The 19,233-nt window shown below is 36.9% G+C and overlaps 2 protein-coding genes and 1 long non-coding RNA gene across 3 annotated transcripts in view; all 3 read left to right on the forward strand.

The window, feature by feature from the left end:
• LOC145218530 (uncharacterized) overlaps positions 1–19,233 on the forward strand; it is an 80,502-nt gene that overhangs the window by 19,999 nt on the left and 41,270 nt on the right. The window lies entirely within an intron of this gene.
• On the forward strand, positions 38–4,211 carry LOC145218533 (uromodulin-like). Its single transcript, XM_080085954.1, has 8 exons — positions 38–182; positions 762–807; positions 1,349–1,860; positions 2,257–2,428; positions 2,663–2,733; positions 2,834–3,023; positions 3,329–3,437; positions 3,980–4,211. Exons 3-8 carry the CDS (start codon positions 1,715–1,717, stop codon positions 4,132–4,134), a joined length of 843 nt encoding a protein of 280 aa, XP_079942080.1. The 5' UTR covers positions 38–182; positions 762–807; positions 1,349–1,714; the 3' UTR covers positions 4,135–4,211.
• LOC145218520 (cubilin-like) lies at positions 7,908–15,511 on the forward strand. The gene is made up of 9 exons (XM_080085942.1): positions 7,908–8,042; positions 9,855–10,021; positions 10,311–10,461; positions 12,587–12,762; positions 13,059–13,206; positions 14,193–14,238; positions 14,519–14,684; positions 14,843–15,000; positions 15,395–15,511. Exons 1-8 carry the CDS (start codon positions 7,982–7,984, stop codon positions 14,879–14,881), a joined length of 954 nt encoding a protein of 317 aa, XP_079942068.1. The 5' UTR covers positions 7,908–7,981; the 3' UTR covers positions 14,882–15,000; positions 15,395–15,511.

Consider the following 19,233-nt stretch of genomic DNA (forward strand, 5'->3'; position numbering starts at 1 on the left):
TCGACAACTAAGCTTTCTAATTCTTAAACAGTTCAAAATCGACAATAATCGTGTGGAGATAGTTAATGGGTCGTTTCAAGGATTTCAACACCGAGTTAACGCAACAAATCTCACTGCTATGTTTCTCAGTGACACAAACAATAATAGAATGGGGTTTAATGCAACAGTGGTCCTAGACGAAGGTATGTAAAAATTGTTCATTTGATTTTAATAAGAGGAAATGTTTACAATAATTACTGATTTGTAAGCTGAGTGTGTTTCTTTTGAAATCATTGTGCCAATAAACAATCCCGAACCCCACCTGAAAAGTCCGGCCCGACTTGCAAATCTGCTTCAAACTGTTTAACGAGGTTAATTAAAACAATTGATGCATATGAAAATTTTGCAGTTTTGCAATTGATATTCCCTAAGCATTTTGTGGTTTACAAAATAAATAAGCGGCATCTTTCTACCAAACAGATTAGGATTAATTTTAAATAAATAAATGTGAAAAGAAAGTTAATTCATTCCTTAACAGTACTACAGAACCATTTCTATTTCAACCACTTGAGGACTGTTATTAATACTAAAAAATAGGGAGAATAAAGGGTCAAAACGATAATAATTCGGCGGAACAAAGTTTGCTCAAACGCTCGTTTAGCTCCCCCACTTTCCGCCTAAATTCAAAAAACTAGACGGATTGCCTTGCTTTACTCTGTCTAAACATGACATTTTTTTTAAAAGTTAGAAAGTGAATAACTGTTATTGTGTTACTTTTTTAGTAATGCCTCAAGCAGTGGAATGCAGAGAAAAAGATTTGACGATCACGTGAGTTTGTTGTGTCTTTTGATCCCAACAAAAGATATAAGTGTTATATTTTTCAAATGTAAAAATATTGAAGATTCTTTACAAACGGTAAACATTGTGTCAAGAATGCTAATTTACACTTTCCCGGCTCAAATAACGTTACTAGGGCGCTCATGCACGGCAAGAAAATCCTGTTTTATAGCGTAAAATAGATGAAAATGTTTCTCTTAAAACTACATGCCACTGCGTAAAGTGTGACGTTATATTTCGTAACTATCGGTTGGAGAATGCACAGCGACACAGTTGCACTAAAACAATGAACAAGCCGGAAACAGCTGCGCAGCGTTAAAACGTCATAGAGCGCAAAACAGGGCAGGGCACAATTAATGGATGAGCGTTAAAAGCAATGCAGCTACACCGTGGCTACACCACATTAAATTAATACCTTAAGCTTAGTTGTTGTTTCACTTTTATTTTTAGTCTTGTGATTCTAATGTAGGTTTTACTAATGTATTCCCTAAAAAGCAATTGTGGTCATGTTGAATTTCATTGATTTGCAAAGAGTCACGGCTGATGAACAGATGACATTAGATTATGAACTTGGTGACACACTTTACATAGTATTGAACCGGGAAACTTCCCTTTCTCAACTCAATAACAGCTGCAAGGTCACGGGGTCTGACCCGGTGTTCGTGTTTGACATTGGCCAATGCGAAGCCTTCTACAAGGTGACAAGCAAAGTATTAGTTGTTTCAAAATATAACGAAAGCAGAATCAAAGTAAATGTGAATTGAAAGTGTGCATCGTCCGCAGTCTTTAAAACGTTAATGTCTGTATTCTTTAAAGTTGCGAGTGGCTGTTGTAAATTTTTGATTGTGATAAACGGTAACTGCTTCCAAATTTGTCTATTTTACAGAATGGGAACGGCATGGTGTCGGTGTCTTTCTTGATCTGGAGATACCTAGCTCCAACCTCTGCTGTGATTCAACGCGACGTTCAAAACAAGCTCAATGTGACTTGTTTGTTTGAATCGGAAATACTTCTCTCGTCATCAAACGTCCAACCACACGCCGGGTGAGAAACTGGAGCACAAAGCAAACAGCATCCGAAATATAAATATGACACATGTCATTCGATGCGGGAGCCCACGCCACATATGTCACATACCACAAAGCACACAACATGCGAAATATCAACATGCCAAATGTCATTTAATGCGAATAAACATGCCACACACGCACAGTGTCTTTAAAGTACATTGGTGGAGGAAATTTAGTTTGATTTTTAGCGCTAGTAAAAAAAACTCGGAACAAATAAACGGCAAAGACATCAATATGAAATGACAAAATGCTTAGAAATATGTCCATTTACTTTTTAAATGTTGAAACTTGTTACACATCCGTTGAAAATAAAGATCAAGATACCTAGACGGCGAATGTACCGATTTCTAAACATGTAAATTATTTGTAGATCCGCTGAAATTTCTGCTCAGAATACAGGAAACTTTGACGTCGCTCTAAATCTCTTTACCAACGAACATTTCAACGAAAGCTTGCCCGGAGAAGTCATTGTGCCTAACTGCATTTTTGCCGAAGTGAGACTGAATGACGTTTCTGTTAGCAACCATGACTATATTGTTCAGGTGCGTTGAATACAAAAAGATTCTTGTGGAACAAAGAAGTATCGATTAGTGCTTCCAGAACATGTTTTGACATGTCAAAGTTGTGCCTCACCTAATGTTTATAAAACAGGCTTCGTAATTTCGATTTGAACTCGCTAAAATTTTAGTCCAATTTTCCATTTTCGCAGAATAGGGTTGCTTTGTAGCTTTTAAATATTTCTACGTATAGATTGTAATTACAATTTTTCTGCACAGCTTGAAGAATGTTGGGCGACACGCGTTGAAAACTCCAGTGGTTTGCCGAACTACCCGGTTGTCCAAAGCGGGTGGGCTACATATATAATTTCTAATATACTGGGTTACCGTTCAAATTCTTTATTTCTTATCTTTTGTTTCCTATACGTAACTGTGTGTCACAAATGTCAGGTGCGTTGCGCCACCCAGTGGAGACGAGGCTGCCGACGCGAAGATATTAATGCGAAATTACAAATCCAACTTTGCAACTTTCAAGCTAAAGAGCTTTGTGTGGACAAACTTTACCAATGCAGAACAATTTATCTACATCCAATGCGACGTGACCATCTGTCAAAACTCAACTGGACAATGCCCTGGACAGGTGAGTTAATTTCAGCATATTTCGCTAAAAACAAAATATTGGACCTAAATGATGCACCGAGGTTTCGGTTGGCTGAAACATTCCAGGCGTATATGCCATTTTCCTATTTTTCGAGGAAGGACTTTTGAGGAAGGTTTGGTGCATCACTAATTGAGCTTACCAAGTTTTCAACGTTTTGATGTAGTAAAAACAAATATTTCCTTTTTAGGCAAATACTTTAGGACCCAAAATAACATACTTGGTATAAATTTCACAAACCAACAACAATAATTACTCGAAAACATAAAATATTAACGTTTTTACAGACATGTGGAGGTGTAGGACGGCGATCTGTTGACAACAATGGACGCAACCAAAGACTTTCTGCAGGGCCAGTTCACATCATACAAACTCCCAAGTATTTGCTTGTGCAAGGTAACGCAATATATAAAATGCTTTTTAGCTCGTTTCGTAATTCTATGTAGGAAAGCGTTTTACGACACCCTTGGGATACGAAATATAGCTCCACTTTATGCGCCGTAAAAAATCTCTAAGTGAACTTTCTGCTCTTGTAACTTCTCCATAATCACTTCGGCTATTTGAAGAGTAGATTGGTATTGGATGGCTCAAAATCCATCGCTTTGTGGTAGTTAGCTTCAAACTCTATATATGGATCTCTATTGCAAGGAGATGTTTGGCGTTAAAACAATTCATAAGTTCATAAAACTCTTCATATACCCTTTATAATGCACGCCGTCAAAACCCTTCATAAGTTACATTTTTGCTTCTTTGTGGTTACCTCTCTTTAACTTTCCACTTGTAGTATGGAGATCTCTTAACCGACTTGAAATTCCTTTCCTTGCTGGACTAGCGTACTGTGATTTATAATTTGTCTAAGTTTGGTTGCAAAGAGCGGTGCTCATGTTCAATATGCCCTCACAATACCTTGATATCTGCGTTAAACATATTTTTTACAGACACCAAACAAGACAATGATGAAATAAATGAAGCAGCTGACAACATCTTGACACTTGTGATGTTTGTTCTTCTGGCTGCTGTAATTATCGGAGCTGGGTACTTTATATGGGTAAAATTGGCCCAAGATCCAAAGGCGAAACAAATTCGTCTGTAGATGAATTGTCATGTATTTTAAAAATCGTATTGTGTCCCTTTGTCAAAAATGCTTAATACGTGTGTATGAATTCTTAAAGAAAATAACTTTGCTGCATTTGTTTGCAATTTAAAATTTGATGCTTGAAAAAATTTGTAAATATTTTTCGACAATGAATGCTTTAATTAATTGCTTTGTGTTCAGAAACTTACTTTGTCGAAGTATTTCATCGTGTCTGTAATTTTAATGCAATATAGTCAAGCTTAATTCATTTTGTGTCTGTTATTTAGGTTTGGAGTTTTCGGGCAATTAGAAAACATTAATATGGATTTTAATTCAACTATCTTCCTAATTTAACAAAAATTATGGTGTGAAACTTGAATTCTTTTTCTCACAGTGGTAATCGGTCAGGAAATTAAGTACCAACTTGAAAGCAAAATTCCGAAACTCGGCCTAATATTCAGTTTAATTAAGGCCTACATTAGGCCCGAAAGGCTTACCAAAGCAGGCTACTATTAGGACATAAATGTGGTCGATTTAAAAGTCTGTCCACGTCTAGCCTGCTTATATTTTCACTTAGGTCTAAACTTGAACCCTTTTATCTATTGTTTGTTTTCAAAATTAATCTAAGTTATAACACAAATAACATGAGCGACATCAAGCAGTTCACATTCACATTGTGTCTTTAGCTCTTTTGTTCTCTTAATACTAATCTTCTTTTCGGTTTGAAATCACAGTTGATCCAGAATATCTACATAAAATTTTTAGTTTTTATTAAGATTGATAATTTATGATCTGTGAAAAAAACAGGTTCCACAGAAAATGTTTTTTTTTTTTTTTTCACGGGGTTCGAACCCAGGAACTACCCGGGGACGAATCCCGATCAGGTTTTTTATGTCTGTATGTGGGTCAGGCGCGCCAGGCCATTCGGCCAAGTTCCTGCCCTCCACAGAAAATGTTAATCCTTTCTCTTCAGCGTGTACGCCTTAGCACCACTTAGCGGTCGCAGTATTTTAGGCAGTTTTTCGCTGACTGAAACTCAAAACCTTAAGAAACATAATGCTTGATTTGATGTACTTCTGTAGATATTGAATTACCTAAAACTATATTAGTGAATTACCATCAATGTATCAAACAAAATAATGACTGCAAAATCTAGTTTACTATACAACGTGCTACAAGTTATAACTTAGATTTTGTGTCTTATTTGTAACTCGACGCGACTCAAGACATTGGTCTGTTGCGTATATGGGCAAAATGATACTTAGATTTATTTAAGTCTTGCTTATTTATGTGATATAAAATAACGATAGCATTTAACTGAAGGGCTTCCTTTCTCTAACAATCCTATCCTATTACAAAATAGTGTCTTATACTTCTAACTAAAACCCAAGAGGACAAGCTGCAGTAAACTATGCTCTGGATCATATTGTTTTGTGTGTTTTTCCTCGATTTAGTACATGGAGGTGGTTAAAGATTTAAATGTTAAAAAATAATTTAACAGATTTTTCTAACACACTAGAGTGCCGTTAGTTGTCTACAGCAGCTGCACTGATGGAACATTATAGGTTGTAACAGTAAGCACTGTCTGCAGTTTGCTTCAAAGAAGTTGGACTATAGAGCGCTGACGACATATGTAACTTAGGAATACGGGTTTAAAAAGTTAAATAGAGAGGCATCGTTGTAGAACACGGGACGAAACTGTATTGGTCCGGTTTATTTACAAAATTATATATAACTTAGATTAATGTGATTATTTGATTCAACACAGCTCCCTAAAAGAACGACTCACGTGATACGCGTTTAAAACAGTTGCATTAAGCGTCATCGTTACAGTATAGAGACATTTACACCTAGAAGCCTAAGTTAGTTTTGATGTACACGAGAAAAACTATTTGAAGCATACAAAAGTTATGAGGCAGCATTAAGAACTAGCTTCGGCGCGGTAATTTTTGTGATATATTAAAGGGACGAAACTATTTTATTTCAATGTTTCCAGGGATGTTCAATTATAGAACCTTCATTGAACGGTCACAAAAACACTTTACAAAACTTTAGTCTGGGCAACAAATTAACCGTTGATCCGCACAATATATATTTGATGTTAAATCCTCTTCTTCGTTCGATAAATCTGTAATACACAATCACATAAGTTTAATACAAACACGATTGTGCCAGACACGAGTTTCGACCCCAACCAGAGGTGATCAGTTGCATTACTGGATATAACTTTAATTAGGTACAGAAGAAAGCTACTTGCTTAGTGTGAAAAAAAAACTAGAATGATCTACCCATTCTTTCCGGGAGAGCTACTAACACCATACCGCAAATGACAACCTCGGGAGATTAGGGGGCGTAAAGAGCTGAAATTTTTATGTAGCGGCTATAAATGGGTTGGGTGGGGAAATAAGTTTTTTAAATTCTTACATTAGTAACTATTTTGGGGGGCTTAGTTTTATTGAATTTTAAGTGCTAATACCTTACCCCGACCCTAATAGCCCTAACCGCGAGCATTTTTGGAGATATAACCAATCGACTTTTGGTTGTCATTTGCGTTATGGTGTTAGTAGCTCTACCATTCTTTCCAGCGTGTACTCTGTCGCACCACCTCGCGGTCGCAGTTTTTTGGTATTTTTTCCTGATTAGATTACAAATAGTAAAAGACAGAAAGCCTGATGCATAGCGCAACTGCAGATATTGAATTAAGTAAAATAAAGACAAAAATCTAAAAGCTCCGACGTACCACAGACTGGGAACCACTGTCTCAGTTAAACAGTTTTCACTAAGCTCCAGCATCGCAGAGCTATGCAACGCATTAAAGGGGCTGAATTGGATGATTGGCGTGATTATTTAACAAGACTCGTACAGGGTTAAGCGAATTTCGGATAAGACACCAACAGAAAGTTACTAGATAATGTGTGACTGGAAATGTTTGGAAAAACGAAATGCTAAAGTCAGCACATACCATGTAATCTGCCACATCGACTCCTCTAATGTACTGAACTCTTTGATATAAAATAACGCTAGTATTAAACTTAATACCTCTTATTAACGTAATTTAACTCAAAAACTTTTATCTATTAGCAGTGATTATTCTTTAAATTTTGCCCTCATTCCACTTAATCGGATCACCGGGTAACTACACGAAAGTATCAAGAAAATTCAGTGTGAAAAACCACTAAATCTGTCGCTATTTTTCATTTGTTTTATCAAAACAAATACATTTCGCTATAAAAAGCATCATTGGTGTCTAAAAACAAAATAAAAAGTGGGATAAAAGCAAAAAATGAAGCATACGTATTGTTTTAACTGAGAGGCATCATTCGTATTTTTGGTATTGCTAAAGATTTTTTCAGTAAATGTACAATATCTGCACTTTGTCTCAACACAGTGTATAGAAAAGAACGCTAGAGATTTATGTTGAATACGTAATACGCGTTTAACACAGCTAGATGTAGCGGCATCGGTACAGGAAAAGCCACGCAACTGTATTGATCCGGTTTAAATCACCTGCATTGTGTTACGGGGCTTGCGGTGCTTACGGCTGTTAGTGTTAATTAGGACACTGTATGTTATAACGTTTATGAGGAAACCTGCTTGACACATACGAAGGTTTAGCAGAGAGGTAGCATTACAATATCAGCTCTGCCGAAAGCAAATGTATTTAGTTGTAAGAGGTGGTATACAAGCATTGTACTGCACAATTAGTATTTTAGTGATGTATTCCAAAATATGTGCATTTACGCAACATATTTGTTGAAAAATAAAAGTTTTGTGGTGTAAAATTGATATATTTTTTGTTATATTCTGGTTATGCATTTGCAGTTGATAGTTAGCACAGTGTATCAATTAACAAAAACGATAAACAATGTCTCTTCGACACATGAAAGTTGTTCTTTTTGTCTGCTCGATGAGTTTGCTACACAAAGGTAGGTGGTTTTCAAATTTTGTTTCATCAAAAAGTTCTCTTGTTTCAAGTGTAGTTTTTACCGTTTAGATCTAAGTAACTTAAATATACAAAAAAAAACATTCGCTGTTAAGATTGTAAGTTGTCTATGTATATGTGTATGTGCATATATAACATCACCACTATCCACAGAAAACATAAACATGATGGCACGAGCATTTGCCGAAATCATTGAAATATAAAGCGTGTCGCTTTTTACGTCTATTTGGGCCGTTATTTTCACCATGAAAAATAAAAATACCCGTGGTAAAACAATACACAAAAAATATCTTACTGTGTAAATAGAAAATAAACCAAAAGACTGCAACAACGGAAATCAGAACTTGGTAAAACTTTACGTTACAAACAGTGCAATCAGTCCAAAATGTGGGTGAAACTTAAATGAATTGAGTTTATTTTGCTTGGTCAAATAAAACATAGCGACAGAATTGCACTGAACAGTCACCAAGCCGGAAGCAGCGGATTAACGTCAAAACGTTATGGAACGAAAAACAGCAAAGGGAACAATTGGGAGATAATGTCTCAACGCGCTGCACCTACACCGTATTGCAAATCGTTATAAGACAGGCTCACACTAATAGGAGGTTGGCGCATTGTGGGTAAACACGACTGGAGGTACATTGGTAGTATAGAAAAAATAAATAAATAAAAATTTACACCCCAATGAATAAACAACGCAAATAATAATAAACACACAAAACAATAGATAAACAAATGAACAAAACATGAAAAGAAGCCAAACAGAAATAGATAAACAAAACAAAATAACAAACACACAAATAGATAAACAAAAAACAAGCAAAAACAACACAAATAAACAAAACAAAAAGAAAAAGGCATGACACATAGTGCGCCTGACAGAGGGTGATGCCATTGCGATGCTTGAAAAGAGAACAGTGCAAAGTCCTGCGCGCCTGACCCATATACAGACATAAAAAAAACTGATCGGGATTCGTCCCCGGGAGTGTCCTGGGTTCGAACCCCGTGAAAAACAAATTAAAAAATTAAAAAGTGTGTTTGTTCTCTTAGTCAACACTACGGCAAGAAAAAAGCAATAAAAAAGATAAGAACTAAGATTAAGCGTCGAGAAACAACAGCACTTACGTTACATTTAAAAACGTATATTTGTTGTTTTTATCACGGGGTGTTGATTTCTATTAACATACTTGCATCATCAAGCTGCACGGTAATATAGCACTGTGCGTTGACATCAAAAATGACATAAAACGGCTCTGTCAGGTCTTTTGTGCTCAAAACTATATTTTATAACACGTCGAGTATGGAGATTTGGCCAATGTTTGAGTCGTGTTTTGTTTTTTTAGTGCAGCTGTAACTGAAATGTAAACCCCAAAACTGGTAAAAGTGTTGCCCACAAAAACATTTATGTTTGAGATATTGTTTTTTAACCAGCGACTTAACGTCCTATGCGTATTTCAAACAGGCGGACTGTTGCAGTGGTATAACATTTAGCGACCATGAAAACCCCAAACATGATCGTTTTAGTTCCATAATGTGCTAAATGTTAAATACTCTATACTCTATTGTAAAAATAGCATGACATGTTTGTTTATTTCCTTGTTTACACTTCCGCTTGACTAACTTACACATGACTTGAGGTAAAGAATATTATTTGGTTCGATAAATACAAACATGGTTCGTTATGTCGAGCTATTGGTGACCTCAAACGAAATAAAACTTTCATAAGGAAACCTCAATTCCATATTTATGATAGATTTTGAATCGTGTTTGTTACATCATTTGTTTAATTTTATAGTTGCAGATTCTCAGTGCAGTGGCGGACATGTGACGCGCAGTGGGTTTCGAGATGCCATTCAACCGAATTGCGACACATATAGCGCGAGTTTTACACAAAACCAAGGTGCCACTAGATTGATGACCCGTTTCCTTTCCGATTTCCTGGCAGAAAACAATTATTGTGAGGTATGTCCTAAATCCCGAATCCCGAATCCCGAATCCCGAATCCCGAATCCCGAATCCCGAATCCTAAAACCTACGTCCTATACAGGACGATATCGTGCACTTTACTAGTCGCATTCAGTGTTATTTACCCTGATGAAGACGACCTGTATAGGACGTCGAAACGCAACATAAAAATACATTTGCCAGAAGTACTCTATAAACTTGATACTATAGCTTATTTATCTAGATCCTAGATCCTAAAGATCTAGTTAACCCTTAATAGTTAATCCTTAACCCTTTTTTGCCGCAGGTTTACGAGGGAAGTGACAACTCAGGTAAATTGGCTGGAATACTAACTGGTGGAGCCGTGTCCTTTCCTGTAATAATTCAAAGCTCTTCTGCCCATGTGACTTGTTTGACAAACCTCACCACAACTTCTGTGACTTTAGATATTAACATTGGTAAGTCAGATTATATTGTTTTGACAACCGAACCGAAATCTATGCACTTGCACTTTGTGTGCTTTTGCAGTTAGTTTGAACTCATAGCAACTAGATTTCCAAGCCAATACATTGTCTTACGTAAAGGATTAGAAATAAGTTTAATTCACTGCCACGGGAAAATAAGGAAAACATTTCTATCTATCCGAAAAGTACAAACGAAGCCCAATAGTTTTTAACATATTTTTCTTGAAATAAGTATAATTAAGAAGTAGGAGATTGAGCCTAAGGTTAAGGTTAGGAAAATAAGTTTTAGGATAATTTTCTTGATACAATTATATTAGAAGCCTGGCCTCAACCTTAGTAACTCTAATCGTCAGTATTGTTCAACATTTTTTTGGCCTTGGAGTTGCTTTTATTAGCAAGGAAGAAAAACATACAAAATAAGAAAGGTAATCGAGCGATGAAAGAAATGGCACTTATAATAATTAAAGACCTGCCCATTTTGCTGTATATATCGGAAGTTTATTGCTATTTATAGCCACAATGTATTCTGGATTCTTGACTGATATCACTGTGTGATGGAATAACGAAATAGGAAGTACTTTCGCGTACTTACAATGATAAAATTTAAAGCGTGCACACAATAGTAAACAGTTTAATCAATTAGATTCGTTAAATACACCAAATAAAGCGTAACAACGATTAAAATCAAGGGGAATTACAAATTTCGCCGAGATCAATGCAAAGACTTCTTCCAAATAGCCTTGCACACGATTACACTTAAAACACTTATGGCTCATCGTTTCGGTTTTACTTTCACAGAAAACACACTGGTTTGTTTCTGAAACACCAAATGAATACAAAACATCGTTGGTCACACCAGCACGTAAATTCAGTTTTATCTCAAGGGAGCGCAATTTTGTTTCCATTGTCGAATTGTAGTTGGTTTGGTACAGTATTTCCCAATTGCCTGTATTTGATTCCAGACCAAAGCCCCATTCCCAGCTCTTTTTTGTTTCGAAGAACCGTCCTGTAGTTTTTAATTTTAGTAAAAACCGCTTTAGGAGAGTCAACTCGTTGCACAAATTTAACAAACGTGTTTTTTTCTCCGGAGTTCGCATTTGTTCGGTCCCATTTTGGCGACAGAGCAGCTATCATTTTAACAAAGTTTTTAAACTCGTGATTGTTTGCGGCAAAAATTGAATTTCATCGCCAGTTCATCGTATGATAGATGTTCTCCTGCATTATCTAATAAGCTTAAATGATCCAGAATGCCGGCGTTGATGAGTGATTTTAAATACAACGTTCGATTTTTGAGGGCAACGGTTTAGCTGGCCCACAGCGATCTAGTATAGGGTTCGGTCGATTCCGTAATTTGCATTAGCTTTCTGCAATCTTGGCTTGAAGTTTTTTCTGCTTGTGCAAGTAACATCAATTTGTGTTCCCTCCATTTCGGCAATTCCAACCACCTTTTGGGCAGAAAAATCAATATTGTTTAACAGTTTCCATAACTCTTTTCGATTTAGGATTTTTTTTTGGTTAAACACCGAGACAGTTTGGTCTTTTTTAGCGCACTCTCTGTATTTTTTATCGCCGCTTGTGCGTAATTTTGCTGCGCACTCAACGAGTGTCTGACTTAGAATAACATTGTTCAGCAAATTGCCTTTAAAATATTTGCGTATGCTCTTTGCGACACGAACGGTATTTAGCAAATTTTTCTGTTGTGATTATTTCTGATAGTAGATTTTCTAAATGCTGCAATTTTTTGCCAACGGAACGCAAACCTAATCTTCTTCCAGATAGATAAACTTTTCCAATAATCTAGGGATAAACGAAGGAACAGTACTCCAGGCCCATTGAAGGTGTCATACAGAATCAGCCGGTCAGCAAGCATTCACAATATGGCAAGGCGTAGGCTAGAAAAATCTAGGCTGCGGTGGGATTCGAACCTACGACAGGAGTCTTCCAGGGACTCGCGCCCCACCAACTGACCTACGCAGGCTTAGTGAAGAATCCACCGAAAGTCGAATCACAAGCACCGTTCCCTGCCTCGCATGCTGCACATGTCAGTTTCGAAGTAGGGGATCGCCAGATTGACCACGAAGGAAAGTTGAACTTAATCATACCTCTTTTTGCATTTCAGCAAACACGTGTGGAGAAAATGTTACTGGCACGATGTATAATTTGATGTCACCTGACTTTCCAAATAATTACCAACGCCACGTTGGCTGTGTGTGGAGATTCAAACTTGAAAAAAGGACGTCCTTGGTTTTTCAATTTTCCTCCTTCGTCACCGAACTTGAAGAAGACGTTCTGTTTGTGAGTTAACTGTTACTTACATCAATATCATGAGATTAAAGCAGTTTACGCCGCAAGCACATCGTAAGAACAAATTTGTTACCCAGTCTTCACTTTTCAATGGGTAAACATATTCAAGTCACTAGCTTACTAAGCGGAAAAATTGATTCAATGGTAAATGTGTTGAAAACTGACAGCTCGACGGCGGACTCGATGTGAATATAACGCATTGAGACGTTGCCTCCCTTTCCCCCTATTTCATGAACACGTTCCCAGGATTTTGGATTGTAATGATCTAAATTCTACATATTGTCTAGTTTAAGGACGAAAATGACAATGTACGAAGTCTTACTGGAAATCTAGGAGCACATGACTTCCAAATTGATGTTAAAATTCTCACTCTAATGTTTGTCAGCGGTAGTGGTTTGTTTTACATGGGATTTAATGCAACGGTCAATCTTGAAGGTAACTTCTTTACTTTTTTGAATTTTTAACAAGGTTCAAATCTAGGCCGCTCTCAAGTGGGAATTTTAGGTTTTCTGTATCAGGCTTTTCTGACTATTCCACCGAGTTTCTGACTCATAGAAAAAGTTTTTTTCACGGGGTTCGAACCCAGGACACTCCGGTTACGAATGCCGATCAGGGTTTTTACGTCTGTATATGGGTCAAGCGCGCCGGACCATTTGGCCAAGTTTCTGCCCATGGAAATGTTTTAAAAAAGAAAATGTTTTTATTTTATTTTTTTCACGGGCTTCGAACCCAGGACGCTCCCGGGGACGACTCCCGATCAGGGTTTTTATGTCTGTATTTGGGTCGTTGAATACCCAATTCAATGATAGAGTTTGAAATACCCAATTCATAGAGTTTGAATACCCAATTCAATTACGCTTGTATTTTTCGACACTGCCTATTTGGTATCTATGCAACAGTTACGATAGTTGTGCAAAATGTTTTTCATTCCAAGTAAAAAATAATGCAAAAAATGTGTTCTCAATTTTTGTGTAAGTAACGAAAAAATCAATTCCTTTGTTGTCCTGTTAATCTTACGCAATTTAAACTCTTTATTTTGAAACACTATAGCTACAAATGTTTTTGTACGTATGAAAATGAATTGTGTCTACTAATGATCTGGATCGTAGTAACACACACATATTGTTCAGGATCAATAACGCTGAAATACAATTGAGTAAGAGCCCACATCTCTAAAACTGTATCAGTCGTTCTGAACATTGCAGCTTAATTTAAACACCAACTGTTGGCTTTTTCGACCTGTTGGCCCACTGTTTTCCTAATAAACAAATAAATCCGAGATATAGACTCGTAAAAACAAACTGATGCCGTAATACAATATTGCCCTAAAGACGTAACGTATATAAACTGGGACTTGAAAAGATTCGTTTCCAATCCCCATTTGTAGGGAGTATATTACAACTTTGTGTTTATATGTTTAGGACTGCCGCCGTCTGTCGAATGCAGGGAACAAAATTTGACCATTGCGTAAGTTGAAAATTTTGTGATTAAATTGCTTTGACTTGTGGTTGAACTGCATCACAAAACAGACAAATAGCAGTTAATGTCTTGTCTAATGTCTTCATATTTCTTAACATTTCTTAATAATTTGCAAATATAGCTTGATATTAAATCTATGCAAATCAGCATATAAAAATGTTTTCGTTCTTCTTTTGACTACTTTATTGTTTAGGCTGTAGGGATTTGCAACTAATATTAAATCTTTTTTATGTATCAAAAAAATAATCAATTAATTAAATCTTCGCAGAGTAACACCTCAAGAACAACAGACACTTGATTATGAACTTGGTGACACACTTTACATCGCATTGGACCGGGAAACTTCCCTTTCACAACTCAATGACAGCTGCAAGGTCACTGGGTCAGATCCGGTGTTCGTGTTTGACTTGGGCGAGTGTGAAGCTATCTATAAGGTAATATGCCATAGTTTGTCGCCGTAAGGGTTTTTTCCTGGCACAAATTACCTTGTTGATTGCAGTAATTATATTTGCACTCAGTGATAAAGTGACACCAAATGTTTACCGTCTGTGGCGTTTTTCGTTTTTCTGAAGTTTTTGACATGTATTTGCAGAACGAAAACGGAAATGTATCGGTGTCTTTCCTGATCTGAAGATACCTAGCTCCATCCACTGCCGTGATCCAGCGCGACGTTCAAAATAAGCTCAACGTGACTTGTCTATTTGACGCCGATCAACTTCTCTCGTCTTCCAATGTTCAACCACAAATCGAGTAAGGAGACTATACCGACATACGCCACTTGACACATGCTACCTGTCACACGTCATATGACACTACAGGGTTTGTTTGGCGTAACAGGGGGCATACAGAATATCATTAATTTTAAAAATAAAGTATAACTTTACTTCATGTTCATTTTAATCTCCCCTTTCTCAACGTACAACAACAACACAAAAAGATATACATGACAGACTAAATCAGAGATGTCCAACCCGCACGTGGACAAAAAGGTTGGACACCCCTGGACTGAATAAATAAGCATGACAGACGAAATGTCTAACAGAAAAAGTGTCACAAACAATGAATAAACAGCGGAAAAGATTTATGTAATAGCATACGTCTTTGAATAAGTATACTATGTCTAAATCATGTAAACTTTTTGCAGATCCGTTGAAACTTCGGCTGGAAATACAGGAAACTTTGATATCGCTCTAAATCTCTTTACGAACGAATATTTCAACGAAAGCTTGCCTGGGGAAGTCACTGTACCCAACTACATGTTTGCTGAAGTTAAACTTGATGAGATTTCTGCAAGCAACGATGACTTCATTGTCCAGGTAAATTTAAAACAATTAAAGCTTTGGCACAAATTTCAAGAATACTACTTTCCTTATAAAGGGTGGTTAGTTTATAGGCACCATTTTAATCTTTCGTGTTTACCCACAATGCGCCTACCTCACTTTTCTGTAAGGCCCAGTCGCACAACGCCTTTAAATACGGAGTAGCTGCAGCGCGTTCCATCATTATCCACCCCTTCACTGTTTGGCTCACCATTATGTTTTAACGATACGCAGCTATTTCCGGTTTGGTCATTTTTTAGTGCAATTATGTCGCTATGTTTCCGCAATAAACCCGTCTCTCTCAAGTAATACGTTTTTATGCACAGCTTGAAGAATGTTGGGCAACACGTGTTGAAAACTCCAGTGGTTTACCGCGTTACCAGATTGTACAAAGCGGGTAAGCTTTACTAACATTGGATTACTATTTTGTTACATTCCACTCTGGACTACATTCTGTGTATATTGATTTTAAAATATTAGATGCGATGCGCCACCCAGTGGAGGCGAGGCTGTCGAAGCGAAGATGTTGTTGCGAAATTACAAACCCAACTTTGCTACGTTCAAGCTGATGAGCTTTGTGTGGACAAACTTCACTAATGCAGAACAATTTATCTACATCCACTGCGACGTGACCGTATGTCAAAACTCAACTGGACAATGCCCTGGACAGGTGAGTTGAGAATATTTCTCTTTGAAACAAAACACAATATGGAAGATTGTTTATCTAGTTATGTTGGTCCAAACTGTTAAAAAAATTACTTTTACAACAATTAATTTGTTTTTCACTAACATCTTCAGACATGCTTAATATGTTTAAGTTTAGTTCAAGTCTTTAAACTAAAACATTTAATCTTAAATCCCTGGTGCAATATCTAGAGTGTATTAATGTAATCGCAGACATGCGGAGGTATGAGGGGACGACGATCTGTTGACAACAATGGACGCAACCAACGACTTTCTGCAGGACCAGTGCATATCTTACAAACTACCGAGTATTTGCTTGGGCAAGGTAACAACACAGTAAATGAAGTGCTGTTTATACTTCTTTTGTAATCATATTTTAATGTGCTACTTCCAATACATGTTTTCATAATTGAACATCAGCTTCATTATACGCAACCAAGTCTCTGGCAAATTCATTTGTGTTTTAAAAGCGAAAAAGTTGTAAAAATTTAAAATGCTTGCTTCTTTGAAGGTAATCTCATGTTGCATGTAGATGCATTGATTAGCTGCGTAATTCGGTATAACTCTTATTATACCTCTGGTCTGCGATGATATTTATATGTAGTGTTGTCCAACGGTTGACCAACATAGGGGCTTAATTAAGTGCAGGTTTTGGTAATAATAATGCTCCTGCACAAGTTTGAATATATAGGTTAAACATTTTTTTATTGCAGACACTCCAGGAGACAGAGATGAAGCAAATGAAGCAGTTGACAACATCTTCCAACTTGGGATGTTTGTTCTTCTGGCTGATGTAGTAATGGGAGCTGGTTACCTCATATGGAGCAAAATTACCCTAAACCCAACAGCTAAACAAATTCGTCTGTAGATATTTAGTTTTTCCACATATACTCAAGATTGTTATGTGTTTGCATTCTAACATTTGTCGTTGCGAAATTCCTTGGGTAAAACAAACATTGTTTTCCGTATGTAATACAATTATTGGGTCTGGTATACTTTCATGACCCAACGTCATAACTACGTCCTGCCTGTGTGAAATTTTCGTCGGGCGAAAGGGAAAATGTGTGACGTCACAGTGACGTCATTATGTGCGTGACGTATCCGTACTATGACGTAGTTGATCATATGTAAAGGTCATTGATGTATGTACAGGCAGGACGTAGTTATGACGTTGGGTCATGAAAGTATACCAGACCCAATGTCAGCTGTTCAACACAGTCGTTAGCATTCAGAGCAGGGGTTCCCAACTTGTGGTACGCGTACCACGAAGGCTTTTTAGGTGGTACGCGAGTAGCTTCCGTTTTTTTTTCACAAAAACCTGGATTTAAAACTTCATATTTTGTTTATTTGGTTTTGTTTACCAAAAAAAAATCTTCAAGCTTCTTCTTATTGTTACGTAACTATACCTGTTGTTTCGTATCATTACGATCTACAAACTACAGGTCATGTAAATTGTCAACAAGAAGCACAGTTTCTTTGAAAGGCCGTAGAATGCTGTGGGACAGTGGGCATTATTTATGTCAAATAATGGCTCTTGATATATATCATCTACTGTTTTATAGCGTTGAATAATGCTAGTGTTGTAAACTAAAAATAGATCAGGATAAACTGTTCAATAACAGTTACGTATGAAGAGGTAGTTTATGCTTCGTAGTAATGCATAGGAATGTGAGCAGGTATTTTCCGTCACGATGATCATCAAGTCAAAAATTTGAAACCGACTATAGGTGCGCCCGAAAATGACTTTAGATGCGCTGCAAGTTTACACCGCATATCGACCAATTGTGGACAGTAAACAAACACAAAAATCTCATCAAATTTAGTTGTGGTGCTTTAGTGTTATTGTAGTAGGCCAATATTCTTCTTCTGAATAAAGTATGATTCGATAAAATTAGTTGTTCTGCAAGAAGTGGTACGCGTGGCAGTACAGAGCGTCCAAGTGGTACGAGATCGCAAAAAGGTTGGGAACCCCTGACTTATTGCCATGATAATTGATCATTAATCGGAACATGTGGGATAATCTAGATCTAAGCAAAAGATGACCCTGATATGAACACTAATTGAGGTTAATTGCACAAAAATATTTTACTTCATAAGTTGCGTGTAGTATAACAGTGAGCCAGTTTTCAGACACATTTTACCGAATGCGTCTGTTTAAGTCCACTCCAACGTAAGTCTATTCAATAACCAGTTTAATTTGTCACTGTTGGTGGAACAGCTGTAAATCCGTTACAATAGCAGCTAGGTTTGTGCAACAGACCATCACACCATTGTTGTGTCTTCTTGCTGCCTTGTTATTTTTGAGTTTGGAAGGTTTCAAATTACAATGAAATTACGAGTGTAACAGGTAAAAGCATGATGCAAGTGTTTCGATTACTCATAATAGCGTAAAATTCGACAATTAAGCTACAATAAAAGAATACAATGAAACTTTAAACAGCGTATACCTGCGTTCACAGTTGCAAATATGCACAGTGACATTTTTGTGTCTTCATATACTTATGCTGCCATATCATTATTTTGATGAAGGGTTTCAAATTGAAACGAGTTTATCTTGATGTGTTTAAATCATATAATCCGCAGCGAAATGCACATCTCGTAAATGTTGCACTGCGAACCTTTAAACAAACATCACATCGTTATTAACGTACATCGTGTTGGTTGACGAGGTAATAAGCAGCACAGATTTACGACCGTTTAAACCAAGGGTCTCAAACTCAAACTGCTTTGAGGGCCAAATACAAACTTTTAAGTAAGTCGAGGGCCGCACTAGCGAACCATTTGTTACATTGTAACATGACAACAAACAAATTGCATGATTAAAAAGGCAAATGTTCATTAATCCCATTATCTTTATGAAAAAAAACAATATTGTAACAAACAAATATACAGTGTAGCAAAATGAGAGAGCCAACTCTGCCTGTTGCTTTGTGTGGAAACAATGGCATACAGTGACACAACAATGAAAAAATGACGCAAC

The sequence above is a fragment of the Phallusia mammillata genome, chromosome 3, assembly GCF_965637545.1.
Source record: "Phallusia mammillata chromosome 3, kaPhaMamm4.hap1.1, whole genome shotgun sequence".
NCBI lineage: Eukaryota > Metazoa > Chordata > Ascidiacea > Phlebobranchia > Ascidiidae > Phallusia > Phallusia mammillata.

Bases quoted from the DNA above. Each gene is read 5' to 3' on its own strand.
- LOC145218533 (XM_080085954.1), top strand. From the start codon at position 1,715: ATGGTGTCGGTGTCTTTCTTGATCTGGAGATACCTAGCTCCAACCTCT. The intron at 1,861-2,256 runs GTGAGAAACTGG...AATTATTTGTAG, and splicing joins AACGTCCAACCACACGCCGG to ATCCGCTGAAATTTCTGCTC. The intron at 2,734-2,833 runs GTGGGCTACATA...CACAAATGTCAG, and splicing joins TACCCGGTTGTCCAAAGCGG to GTGCGTTGCGCCACCCAGTG.
- LOC145218520 (XM_080085942.1), top strand. From the start codon at position 7,982: ATGTCTCTTCGACACATGAAAGTTGTTCTTTTTGTCTGCTCGATGAGT. The intron at 14,239-14,518 runs GTAAGTTGAAAA...AAATCTTCGCAG, and splicing joins GAACAAAATTTGACCATTGC to AGTAACACCTCAAGAACAAC. The intron at 14,685-14,842 runs GTAATATGCCAT...ATGTATTTGCAG, and splicing joins AGTGTGAAGCTATCTATAAG to AACGAAAACGGAAATGTATC.